General features: G+C 40.0%; 1 protein-coding gene across 6 annotated transcripts in view; it reads right to left on the reverse strand.

The window, feature by feature from the left end:
• Positions 1-1,859: 1,859 nt before the first annotated feature.
• RIPOR2 (RHO family interacting cell polarization regulator 2) overlaps positions 1,860-13,748 on the reverse strand; it is a 216,369-nt gene continuing 204,480 nt past the window's right edge. For 5 of the 6 annotated variants that reach the window (XM_014734222.3, XM_070244953.1, XM_003363744.5 and 2 more), the window contains 3 exons: positions 11,281-11,364; positions 8,003-8,093; positions 1,860-3,609 (listed from right to left, as the gene is read on the reverse strand). In XM_014734222.3, the coding sequence (XP_014589708.2) occupies positions 3,509-3,609; positions 8,003-8,093; positions 11,281-11,364 (276 nt within the window). In that variant the 3' untranslated portion in view covers positions 1,860-3,508. The remainder of the gene's footprint in view (positions 3,610-8,002; positions 8,094-11,280; positions 11,365-13,748) is intronic. The other variant, XM_070244959.1, reaches the window with a different exon arrangement.

The following is a 13,748-nucleotide window of genomic DNA, read 5'->3' on the forward strand; positions in this document are numbered from 1 at the left end:
GTCCAGAGGGGTGTGCATGCATGTGTGTGAGTGTGTTTGTATGTATATGCTATAAAAGGGTATTACTGGGACAACTGGGGAAACATAGACTTGCATTTTCCAATATGGTAGCCACTAGCCAAGTGTGGCTATGGAGCCCTTGTAATGTCATTAATCTGAATTGAGATGTGCTGTAAGTATAAAATACACATTGGAGGATTTCAAAGATTTAGTATGAAAAAAAGAATGTAAAATATTAATAACTTTTTATTGATTATAAGTAGAAATATTTTGGCTATATCAGGTTAAATAAAATATATTATTAAAGTTAACTTCCCCTGTTCTTATTACTTTTTTTTTAAGATTTTTTTTTTAATTTTCTCCTTTTTCTCCCCAAAGCCCCCCAGTACATAGTTGTATATTCTTCGTTGTGGGTCCTTCTAGTTGTGGCATGTGGGACACTGCCTCAGCGTGGCTTGATGAGCAGTGCCATGTCCGCGCCCAGGATTCGAACCAATGAAACACTGGGCCGCCTGCAGTGGAGCGCGCGAACTTAACCACTCGGCCACGGGGCCAGCCCCACTTATTACTTTTTTTAAGGAGGCTACTAGAAAATCTGAAACACCAGCCATGGCCCTGTCTCAAGGCCTTTGTGCTTATTATTGCCTCTTGCCTAGAATGTTCTTCCCAGAGATATCCACGAGGCTCACTCCATCAGTTCCTCAGATGGAATTTCCTCCTAGGCCCTCCCTTACCACTCTTTTAAACTTGTGATCTTGGCCCTATCACATCTTCCACTCCCAACGCGTGCAATTCTTTTCCCCCTCTCTGTTTTATTGTCTCCCCTTGCCAGGCTATAAGTCCTGCGAGGGCAGGGGTTTTTATCTGTCTTTTGTTTTTTGCTTCACTGCTGTATCTCCCGTGCCAAGAACAGTCCCTGGCAGAAACCTTATCCATGGTAAGTACGCAACAAATACGTGTTAAATAAATAAGTTAGAGATCTGTTTTTTAGCCAACTATTGTTCTCTGCACAAGGAATACTTAGAACTTTCCCAAAATAAAAAAATAACATTTGTTTAATAAGAGATGCTGTTCTCTAGGGAAATTTCAGGGATAAAAATATTTATTTTCCTATTTGACTAATTTGCTTTTCTGGTATAGTCAGAAGTGCTGGTTTTTTCTGCTGAATTTAGGGTTACAATCTTACTTCATAATTTTGTAAAGTAAATAAGGCAATTCTAACAGTACAGCAACAAACCTTATGGGGGAAAGTGTTTTTACTGATGCTCATAAATGATGAGCATTTGCTGGTATTTAATGAGTCACTTGGTAAATACTTCCTCTTGGAGCTGAATGTTAGGGACCCCTCTGTGACGATGTTGGTGGGGGTTTGGGCTGGGAACATACGCAAGTAAATGAAGGCTCTTTTTACCCTCAAGGAGCTCACAGTCTCTGTTCCATAACTCTGAAACACAGCTCTTTTTCTCTAATTAGCTTTACAACAAATCTGAGAAGTAAATATTATCTTCATTTATAGATGAAGGAATTTTTTTTAAAGATTTTATTTTTCTTTTTTCTCCCAAAGCCCCCCAGTATATAGTTGTGTATTTTTAGTTGTGGGTCCTTCTAGTTGTGCTATGTAGGACGCCGCCTCAGCACGGCCTGACGAGTGGTGCCATGTCCACGCCCAGGATTCGAACCGGTGAAACACTGGGCCGCTGCAGCGGAGTGCATGAACTTAACCACTCAGCCATGGGGCCGACCCCTAGATGAAGGAATTTTAAGATAAGAATAAATTCAAGTTGAGAATGAGGTGTAGTATATTGTGTAAATACCAACTCAAGAAAGCCATGTGAAAAAAATACGCTAGACTCTGTACATGAGACTAGTAATCCAAAAATAATTTTTATTTTAACTTACATGATTGAAAGAGTGATGAATACAAATGCCACAAAACTAAAAGCACCCCCTTCAACCAAAAATAAAATGCAAAGTGAATACAAAAGATACGGAATTAATTGCTCATGCAATATTCAAAAAATAAAAAACCAAACCAAACAGAAAACTCTGTCACATTGGTGATTTGACTTTCTATAAAAACAGTCATCTTGACCATTTAACAGAGACTATAGACTATACATACTAACTATGGACTGTACAATGTACCTTTAAAATGAAGGATATATGCATATATATAATATTTATAAATATACAAATATATATATACATTATAACTTCACAGTTGAAAGAACTATTTGCCAGGAAGCCTGGCGAACAATTTTTACTTGCAAATGAAATGAGTTGTTTTTAAAGGTCTTGCTAAAATGTAAATATTTAAAATGACATCTAAATGATATTTTATACAAACACATTCAGAATACAGTCGATATTCCACAGTTTAAATTATACTCATACATATTATTTTGTTATCTTGGCATATCCCACCTTGTATACTCTTAAAAGGAAGAAAAATTATTTAATAAGAGCTACTGAGTGGTTTTGTACTTTATTTAATGGACTTGCTGCCTTGATATGGAAGCAATAATGGGAGCTGTGGTTTTAACTATTTGGCAGAGGAGCCTATCCAGTGGTGAATGATTTGTCTAGGGCAGTAACCATCCCTCAAAGTGTTCTTCTTTCTAAACTCATGGTGAAGAATACAGAAGCCAGGACCACTTTTAATGTCCCTCTGCTCCCAACCCATTAGGATTCCTCCAAGTTCCAGGTTCTTCTACCTCAAAAAGCATCACAGCTTTCTGCATCCGTGACTTTTGGTTTTGATTTGTGCTAGCAGTAAAATAGCTCTCTTGTAAAAGTATCATAAAAAGAATGGCTCTTGTTTTTTAAAAATAGCTTAAGTTTTGCGTGTCCTTTTTTAAATGAGCACGGGTAGAATCTTAATAAGGTAGTCCTTAGTCATCTACTTATCTTTTTACCATAACGAAAACATGCTTCGGAATTTTCAGAATGAAGAAAAGAAACAAAAGAAATTAGTGGAGGCTTGAAAAAATGAAATTAAAAAAAATTAAACCCTTAAAATGTGTCATTTTACCAGGTTCTGCAGGCAAACTTTTATTCAAAGAAATTCTTTTTTGTGCTTTGCGTTTAACATAAAATTAGGTAGCTAAGGGGGCCACTCAACCCTGAGAACATGACAGAGAAAAACTGCAAGGCGTATGATATTTATCAAGCTATCACATGACTATTTTGAGCTTATAGAAGATCTTCCCAAAAAGTACAAAGATGGCTGTTTTAAAATCCCATACATATTAGATAAGATGGACTCTTACTATTGTCAGAAGCAACCAACAATGTAATCTACTGAATTATACATAGCCCTATTCTGTTGGCCAAAGAAGTGGATACGTACTGTGAAACTGGATTTTGAATTCTTTTGATAACACATTAAATTTCCGGACAACCTCAACAGAACTCTTCAAGTTTGAAACACATTCCAGCTAAATCACAGCACCATCTTGATTAAGAGGGCCATTTATTAAGTCAGCCGTTAGGCAGAGTTAACTTGTAATTAAAAGGCCGTGGCAACTTCAGTTCCATGACGACCTCCAACTTTAACACAGTCTCGAGGAAATTTGTCCAACTGTTCATATGCAAGCCGCCCATCTTCTCCTGGATATAGAACATTAAAAATGAATACCAGTTTAAACTTAACTTTTTAATTCGTCATTCAGAATAATTAATTCTGATAAATTAATACCAATTGTTTGGGTATGGATCGCTATATTTTGCTAATGTGAACTTTAGGTCCCGAAAAGTCATCTTCTGTTATTCTTAATTATACTGTTTTCTAAGTAATGTTTAGAACAACCGAGAACTTTTGAGCTAAGCCAGAGACTAAAAGAATGCCAACATGTGAATCAGAGTAGAAGTTCTACGGGCATTTGGTGTTGATAATTTCACATAATAGATCTACTCCTGAGAAATCATATGGATTATATTTTAAGAACATTAGGGATTTCAATATGGCTGGTCCTTCATTTCAGTGCATTGAACTTTTTTTTTTTTTGAGGAAGATTAGCCCTGAGCTAACATCTGCTGCCAATCTTCCTCTTTTTGCTGAGGAAGACTGGCCCTAATATCCATGCCCATCTTCTTCTTTTTTTTTTTTTTTATATATGTGGGACACCTGCCACAGCATGGCTTGTCAAGCAGTGCCATGTCCGCACCTGGGATCCGAACTGGCAAACCCCGGGCCACTGAAGCAGAATGTGCACACTAAACTGCTGCGCACTGTGCCGGCCCTCAGTGCATTGAACTTTTACATAACTTTTGCTTTTATATATTGGTACATCTAAACGATCTTTCATAAAAGTCAAATTTAGGCTTTCAAACTTCAGCTGAAAAATTACTCTTTGCCATATAAACGTGGTCATGCCGTCTACCAGCCAACAGCTAGTTCAGTTTTGTCAGTAGTACCATCTTGAATAGGAACAGCTAGCATGTATTTGCAAATTATTTGAATATTTTGTTCCATTTTTCCTATTTTTAAAAACATGATTAGAAAATCGGAAAATGAGTAACAGACACTGGCGATAAGAAGCAGGCTTTCACACATTTAATACAATAAGACAAAGATGGGAATAATTAGTTGTGCTCAATCAGAAGTTCATTGTGAAAAAAACAAAAGTAAAAAAAAAGATTCATGAACGTTGGAAATACACTCATATTAGTGGGTTTTAGAAAAGGAGTGTAATCATGGATTTTATAATATACTGTAGTCTCTGGAAACAGAAGCCTTTTAATAAACCAAAAGTCTGTTCTTTTTTTTTTTTTCTGGTACATTTAACATTTTCAGTAATACGTTGGATATAAAAGTAGAGATTCGCCTGTATTTAAAAGAACTTTGTAGTGAACTCTTCTATGAGCAAAAGCCAAGAATTTTAAGAGATTTTTGTTGATTTTTTTCCTGCATGCCTTGACTTTTCTGAGGCAAATGCTATTTTTTTTCTTTTTTCCTAATTTGGTGGTTTTCAACTTTTTATTACTTTCGAGTAGAGCCCTTTGTTTGAAACTAAACATTTATGCAAAACCCTGACATAGAAAACATTAAAAACAGCAGCTTTTCAGCTGATGACGGGGGGAGATGGAGAGACAGAGAGCCCGAGCTAGGCCCATTCATACCATGCTCCCTGCCCCTCACACACACTCCCATGGATGCCTTGGCTAATGAATGCTATTTTAAAAACAGCGAATACCAGGCCAGTTCCTAGTTTGCTCATGGATATATTCCAATTTTGAGGTGTTCAGTTCTTCCCCCAGAGACCCACAGAGTCCAGGTGGCCTAGGGGGTTGGGATTCCATGGCAGTGCCCTATGGGTCTGGGTGTCCATGGCGGATTATGCAACTTCAGCAGGCTTCAGTGTGCCCCTCTGTAAAATGAGACTGACGGTACTTCCTCCCTCATGGAGTCCTGGAGAGGATTAAACAAGCTAACCCCTGCAGATGTCTCAAAACAGTGCCTGACACAGAGCAATTCCTCTACAGGTGTTACAGCGACACAACCAGGGCTGGGCCCTCAGGGCATCTCACTCTTCCTATCATTCAGTTTTCAGTGGGCTTTGATCTGTGTTGGCTCCTCCGCTGGTCCTTTAACAGTCCTATGAAGTAGGTATGGTGTTGGAGGAGAAAGAGCTCGAGCTTTGGGGTGTCAGGCAGTGTGGTTCCAAACGGGACTGAGGTCCAGCCAGGACACAACGGACTGTCCATAGCCATGGTGAAAACTGTCCAATATAGTGGCCACCAGCCGCATGTGGCTACTTAAATTTAAATGGCAACCACTCAAAATTAAAGTGGAAACTTGAGTTCCTCATTCACAGCAGCCACGTTGAAATGCTCCATAGCCACATGAGAATACTGGCTGCCGTATGGGACAGTGCACATAGAGGACATTCCCATCGTCACAGAGGGACCTGCTGGGCAGCTCTAGGTTAAAATATTGAAGTAACTCCGTACTGGCTGGTAAACAGCTGCTGCTCTGAGTCCCTCAAATGCCCTGTGACCACCCTCATCCGAGGGCAGTTTTATCAACTTCCACTGAAAACACTGTTTTCATTATATCAATTCAATCGTCTGTGTGAAATAAAAATGCACCAGTATTTACGTAGTAGGGTCAAAGGAGATTCATAACATTGAGTTGAGAGGTTCTCAAACTTTGTTGCACATTAGAATCACTTGGGAGAATTATAAAAATCCCAATGCCAAGGCACACCTCAGACCAATGAAAGCAGAACCTTTGAAAGTGGAACCCAGGCATGGGTGTATTTTAAAGCTTCCTTGGTGATTCCGATGTGCAGCTGGCGCTGAGAACCATGATCTGGTGGTGCGAGAGGGCCTGGGGGCCGCGGGGAGCCCTGTCTGTAAAGAGCTAAGGTGAAGCAGGCGTGATGAGCAGGCCTGGAGATGCTGCTATTTCTGCAGCTGAAGTGAATCTTGGGGCACCTTCAATAGGGATAAGCTTCCTGAGGTTACACTGAAAAGACAAGCATTGTTGGCTACGCTTTACACATGTCCAGCACACCTTGTTATTTCAGAACATTAAGGGATAAAAGAAGTTCAAACTAACAATATCCTGGGCACAGTTTTAGGGATTTAAATAATTTCTATGCCTAAAACAGCCATAAGGAAAAACTGTTTTATCCTCTAAACAAACATATGCTGGCCAAGATTTCTGTACATCGAATGATATATTCAAAAGCAGAACGAAGCCGTACTAAACCAGTAATGAAGAAAGAACACCTAACAATGAATGTGATTTTCACGGTGATTATAAATGCCATGAGATTTCCTATTACGTTATTAAGCTACTAAAGTCAAACTAGGGTGGCTTTTTTCCAGCTAGTCTTATTGACCGGATTATATTTGAGGACTTTTAGGTGTATAGTTTTTATACTTTAAGAGTATGTTGTAGTAGTTTATTTATTTATAACATTTATATTTTTTTATGCAGAGTTAAAAAAGCCTCTTTCTACCCTCCCAACTCCCCCAAAAGAATAAAAGTATGAAAGCTGTTAGGCATGAACCTTTATAAAGTGGAGTGAAGGGGAAGGTTTATCTGGTTATTCTAGAATAAAATAAGACTGATCTTCTCTTCTTTGGTGTTAGGGCTCAGGGAGGCACAGGCCAGCAGGGCAATCAGAGGTTAACCTGACAGTCAGACTAAGGTACCCGGGGGATGATGGCATTCCCTGGGGAAGGCACCCTGGAACCTCAGCCAATCATTGTCCTCCATATAGCGCTGACCCCAACCTGGCCATCCAATCTGGATTCTGACTGTTACCCCTGCATTATGGTTTGACTTCTATGTTCTTGATTCCACATGGTGCACAGACTGGTCAACCCATCTAGAAAAGCTCCAGAAAGCAACACTCACCCTCAACATCCAGACAGTTAGAACCAGCAGTTGGGGGGAGATAGAAATTGATCAGTTCTTTATACTCTCTGTGTGTGTGTGTGTGTGTGTACAGAAGTGTGAGCAGATAGCCTATAGGGGGACAATTGCTAAAACAGGGCACGTGAAATTTTTCCTTACAGTTCCCTTTGAGGGTATCAAAAGTAAACAATCATGGGAACAGATAAACAAAGTGTGGTCTCTCCATACAACGGGATATTATTCAGCTTTAAAAAGGAAGGAAATTCTGACACATGCCACGACATCGATGAACCTTGAAGACATTAACCTACATGAAATAAAGCAGTCACTAAAAGACAAATGCTCTATAATTTCACTTATGTGAGGTGACTAGAGTTGTCAAATTCATAGAGATAGAAAGCAGAATGGTGGTTTCCAGAAGCCAGGGGAGGGGAAGCTGGGAAGTTATTATTCAATGGGGACAGAGTTAGTTTTGCAAGATGAGAAGAGTTCTGCACGTTGCACAGCAATGTGAATATACGTACTTCTGAACTATACACTTGCAAAGGGTTTAGGTGGTAAATTTTATGTTTTACCACAATAAAAAAAATTGCAAAAAAAAAAAAGCAAACAATCACATAAAAAACAACTCACCAAGAGACAAGAGGGTTTCTGAGGCCACATTTCTGATTTCTTCAGTGTCAGACTGACACAATGTCACCAGCATTTTAATGCTTTCAGTAGCCTACAAGGAGAAAATACATAAAATAGCATTCTGTTTTTATGTCTACGATGACATGAGATTTAGCATTTCAAAGCTGGTCGGGACTTTAAAAACCATCCTACTCAGGGGTTCCCAAACCTAGCTGAGTGTCAGGGTCACTTTAGCGAGGTCTTTTAAGTACAGATTCCTGGGCACCACTCCAGACGGACTATATTAGAATTTCCTGGGTTGGAGCCCAGGATTTGTACTTGCAGGAGCTCCGATGATCAGCTAAATTCCTCATTTCACCGAGGACTCCAGGCCTAGGGCAGTGAAGTGACTAGCTTGCTTTTCTAGAATAGAATTTACTTCTCCTAGTTCTTTCCACTGTATCGTACTCCTTCCAAAATAGCTCTAATTTAAGAATTCCTAATATTTAACTTATATACTAAAATGGAGGAAAAGAATAAAGGTCAAGGATGGGAATTCTTCTGTTTGTTTATTCCACAAACATTTATTGAGCACTCCACATGAACCATTCAGTTCACAAGACATGAGATAGTCAGCAATGAACAAGACACAGTCCTGGCCCTCCAGAGTTTACAGTCTAGTGAAAAGACAGATTGTTAAACAAGTAAAGTAATTATTATAATGAACAATAGGCTGATTCAGGGTGCTAGGGCAGAACATGACTGGGAAATGTAACCCGGTCTGATTAGGGAAGTCTTAATGGAGGAAATGATATCGCAGAGGAGTTAGCCAGGTTTGGGCATGTGGTAGGGGTGTGTGTGTGTGTGCGCATGCACATGTGTATTTGGGAGTGTGGAGAAGGAAACAAATTCTAGACAAGGGAATAGCTTGTGACAGGGTCCAAATCAAGGAGGGCCTTACAAGTCACATTAAAGCTTTTGGACTTCATTCTAAGATCATCGAAAGCCATGGGAGAGTTTTAGGCAGGATTTGTATTTTATTATGAGCATTCCAATTGCAGCAAAGAAGATGGACTGAAGGGGGTTCAGACTCTAAAGAGGCAAAGAGACTGGTAGGAAGGTTGCTCGAATCCAGGTGAAAAGAGTGGGGATAAAGAGTGGACAGATTCAGGCTACTGAGGAAGTGGGATCTACAGGATGGGGAGGCTGGTTGGATGTGGAGGAGGAGGGGGGTGGTCACTGATGGCTTCTAGATTTCAGGCACGAGCTACTGGGAGGTGATTGTGTGATCATTAAGACACAGAAGACTAGATGTGGGGGTGAGATGGGTCGAGTGAAAGGTGACTTCCGAGTGGAGATATCTAACAGCAAGCTGGATAAGAGGTGGGAAAGGAAGGCCAGGACTGGAAATATTGGGACTTATTAGCATGTACATGACAATGGAAGACATGGGAGTCGATGTTTACCCAGGGAGAACACGCAGAGGGGAAAGAGGGCCTAGCATAGCATCTCTGTGAACACGTATTTAGGGCAGGTAGAGAAAGGCAGCCCGCCTGCTACAAAACAGAAGTGCTCTTGCTGAGATTTTGAGGAGTTGACAATAGGTAACAAATTAGGTTTTTCTGGGGCTGGCCCCGTGGCCGAGTGGTTAAGTTCGCACCCCACTTCAGCGGCCCAGGGTTTCACGGGTTCAGATCCTGGGCGTGGACATGGCACCACTCATCAGGCCATGCTGAGGCGGCATCCCACATACCACCACTAGAAGGACCCACAACTAAAAATATACAACTATGTACGGGGGGGCTTGGGGAGAAAAAGGAAAAATAAAATCTTAAAAAAAAAATAAAAGTATATCTTAACTTAAAAAAAAAATTAGGTTTTTCTTTCTCGGAAGACAGCTAGGTTTATGAAGCGGTGGTGGTGGTGCTGGGTGCCAGAACATGGCAAACTGGAGTGAGCAGCATGCGTAGACTCTGGGTTATTTTAGCCCAATGAGACAGCTCAGGAACCTAAAATTGGAGGGCCACTGGATTTAAGGACCCTCATCCCTCAAGGTCATTTCCAGTGTGATAATAGAAAAGAAAAATGTGGGATGTCTGCTTGCTATCATTAATTAAAAAAAATTATTTTCCCCGACAAGGTAGCTAGTTGATCGGTTTGGGCGGCTGAACCATGAGTCTGCACTGTTTTCACACCACGCTCATAGAGCCCCTTTCAGGAGCTAGGGTTGGTTTAGAAAGAGGTCTTTTATTCTGCACAAAGGATCCTATCTTCTAGGAGAAAAGGGAAAAGGGGAGGAATCGGGGCTCCCACACTTGGGATATGCCAGAATTTGAAACTAGCTTCTACTATCACCTTCGCAGCACGTAAATTCACAAAAGCCAACGCAGATCACTGCATCCTCATGTCTCTATTTACGTTAACTCCATATCACAGCCATCATCCTGATGGGTCACTGTATATCAGGAGAGCACTCACTGTGGGCTTTTTTTTTTGGTCACCTAAAGGTAATTTTTTGACCAAGTAACAAGGAAGGCAAAATTTCCCAGAGCGGTTTTTCTTCACAGGTCATTAACTTTTTCTTTTGAGGTGTTAATCCCTTTCTTCATGTCCCATCAGGCCTGCAGGTCCCTGCCCCTTGTCCCACGCACCCATCCAAGATTCTAGCAAGTTCTAAGGTGTGGCTTTCTCATTCTTTTCTCAATAGTGATTAGTCTTGTTTTTTGTGATTAAGGTAGGTCAAACATTAAATCTTGACTATTGAAAGGCAAACTCTTTAATGTTGGGAATTCTCAGCCCTTTTTTCCATTTCCTTTTGAGCTCTCTCATTGCTCACTAACACCTCCCTCTGACCCAATTAAGATTAGTGAGCCGTTTAGTAATAACAGTTCATGGGGAAGGATCTAGAAATTTACAAGCACAATGAATTTTAGTACTTCTTTGCAAATTCTATTTGTCCCTGCTATTTTTTTGGACACAACAAAAATTGGTGAAATCATCATCTCATCTCTCTTTGGGGAAAAGATAAACTTTTTTAATATTGACCCAGAGGCAAACTGATTCCAGTGGGTTATTGAAAAACATAATTGCTTTCTGAAACTTATTGACTTTAACAAAACAAAGTCATATGTAGTTACTGTGTAAAGATAAAAGGAACCCCCAAGCTAAGATAGCATGCTCAGGAGATGGGAAATGCTGCTACGACAGGCACTCCTGAATATGGAAGGAAAGCCGTTCTGTACACTTGGCTGAGTCGTGCTCAAAGCTCAGCTGCCAGGGGGCCTGATGCTGGGCTTTACCTCCAGGCTTCTGAGGGCCAGACAAGCTGCCTTCTGGAGCTGAAGGTCTGTCTTTGTTAGTGCTTCGCAGTAATAGAGCAAGGCCTGAAAGAGAAGGAGAGTGTGAAGACATTTGGATGTGTTTGTAGTTTCAGAGCTATATATCATTTTTACTCCCTGAGATAAACTATGGCATAAAACAAGACATTCTGCACTACCTTCAGAGCCAAAAAAATAAGACCAACCAAAATTCATGTTTATTAAAAGAGTAGTCTCCTCTTTTACATTCTACCACGTCACAGACTCTGGGGAATACGAATTTGGAAGATAAAAAGTTATGATTCCAGCTTCCAAGGGACCCTCAGATCTAGTAGAAATGCTAAGATTATTTAGAAGGAACTTCAGAGAAGAAATGTACCAGGTGCCACAAAAAATCGATGCAATGCTGAGTCAGTCACGTGGAAGAGAGTCACCTTCTGGAGTGCCAGGGCAGGTGCCACAAAAATGATGTTTGAACTGGACTGGAAAGGATGGGTTAGATTTCAGTTGGGAAGCTGGGGGAGCAAATGGCCTTCCAGCCAAAAGGAAGACAGGAGGCAGGAAGTTCCAGCGATAAGGCAGTGCTGTGTTTATACATGGCATATGGATATCTGTAGAAAAATCTCTACAAAAATAAATTTTCTTATTTTTACCAAGCTAAATAGCTTATAATTCTTCAACTTCTCGCTTTTGCATGGCCACCTGTCCTCCCAAGGTCTTAATTTCATGCCTGGATCACCACTACAGCATTTCTGCTTCCAGCATCTAATGATGACGGATCCCTTCCTCAAGTGTATATTATGTCTCTCATGAGCCTACCCACCTCCCATCTCTTAGGATGGTCAAGTGCCTTCTCCTCTTTATTTTGGCCTGGCATTGGATTGGAACTCCTCATTATGAGCTTTTCAAGGTCCTAAACTAGTTGGCTACTCACTCTCTCTCCAACTGCTTGCTCTTCCTGCCACACTCCGTCGTTGAATCCAGTCACTGTGCTCCCCACAGAGAACTCCATGCGCTCTGCTCTCCTGTTGGACAGGCTTCATTCCTGACTTTCTTCAAAATGGGCTCAAGACCCAGGTCCCACTTCATTAACCACTGTGTGACCAGCTCTCTAGGATCCTTTTCTCTGATTTCTTATGATTTACATTTTCCTTGATTTGTATTAAGCTAACTGTCATTATTTATATGTGTCTGTATTTATAAGTATATATATTTCTAATATGTCTCTCAATTTCCCCACATATGATTTTAGGCATTTTACTTAACTTCCTGTGCCTCAGTCTGCTAATCTGCAAAATGGTTGTAATAATAAGACCCACTCATAGGGCTCTGTGAATTTTAAATGTGGCATCACATGTTAAGGACTGAAAATAGTGCCTGGCACAAAGTAAGCCCTCAATAAATAAAGCTCTAATATTACTTCTATTCTTACATATATCTGTGAATTCATATATTTGTTTATAGGAAAAAGATACCACAGTGATCTCATTTATGTTGAAGCTCCCTAAGGATGAAGATCTCGTTTTGTGTTTTTAATTTATTAAACTCCTTATACAACCTAGAACGTTATTCTGTACTTAGTGAGTACCCATCATAGTGTCTAGACGAAATAGCTTGAAAGTGTAATCAGCCACTTAATGATGTGATTGTCATGAGATGCCACATAGTATTGTGATGGTCACCCACAGCTGTGGTTAAACATATCCTCTTTATTCAGTTCTATAGAAGAACTCCATTCTTTTTTAAAATGGAGATATAATTCACATACCATAATATTCACCCTTTAAAGTGTATAATTCAGTGGTTTTTAGGACATTCACACACCATCACTACTATCTAATTCCAGAACATTTCCATTACCCCAGAAAGAAATCCTGCATCCATCAGCAGTCATTCCCATTTCCTCCTTCCTCCAATTCCTGGCAACCACTAATTTACTCTCTGTCTCTATGGATTTGCCTATTCTGGACATTTCATATGAACGGAATCATATAATATGTGGCCTTTATGTCTTGCTCTTTCACTTAGCATCATGTTTTCAAGGTTCATCCATGTTGTAGCCTGTATCACCACCCCATTCCTTTTTATGCTGAATAATATTCCATTGTAAGGACAGAACACTTTTGTTTATTCATGAGTTGATGGACATTTGGATTATTTCCACTTTTGGCTATTAAGAATAATAGTAATAGTAGAAGTCCCATTTCACTTAGCCTTTTTCATAATCAATTGATTTTGACCTCCAGGACTAGCTATTGTTAAAATTATAAAGTGGATGAACTTCAGCACACAGCTCTTCTCTATTTTCCTCATTTATCCCTCCTAAGAGCCTTCAAGGTTTAACAACCAAACCAAAGGTTTAACTCTTTCAAACCATACATTCTAAGGCTTAAATGACTGATAATGACTTAAATTGTCCTTCCTCTCAGGCATGTTTACATTATAACAAT

Source organism: Equus caballus, chromosome 20, assembly GCF_041296265.1.
Source record: "Equus caballus isolate H_3958 breed thoroughbred chromosome 20, TB-T2T, whole genome shotgun sequence".
Taxonomy (NCBI): domain Eukaryota; kingdom Metazoa; phylum Chordata; class Mammalia; order Perissodactyla; family Equidae; genus Equus; species Equus caballus.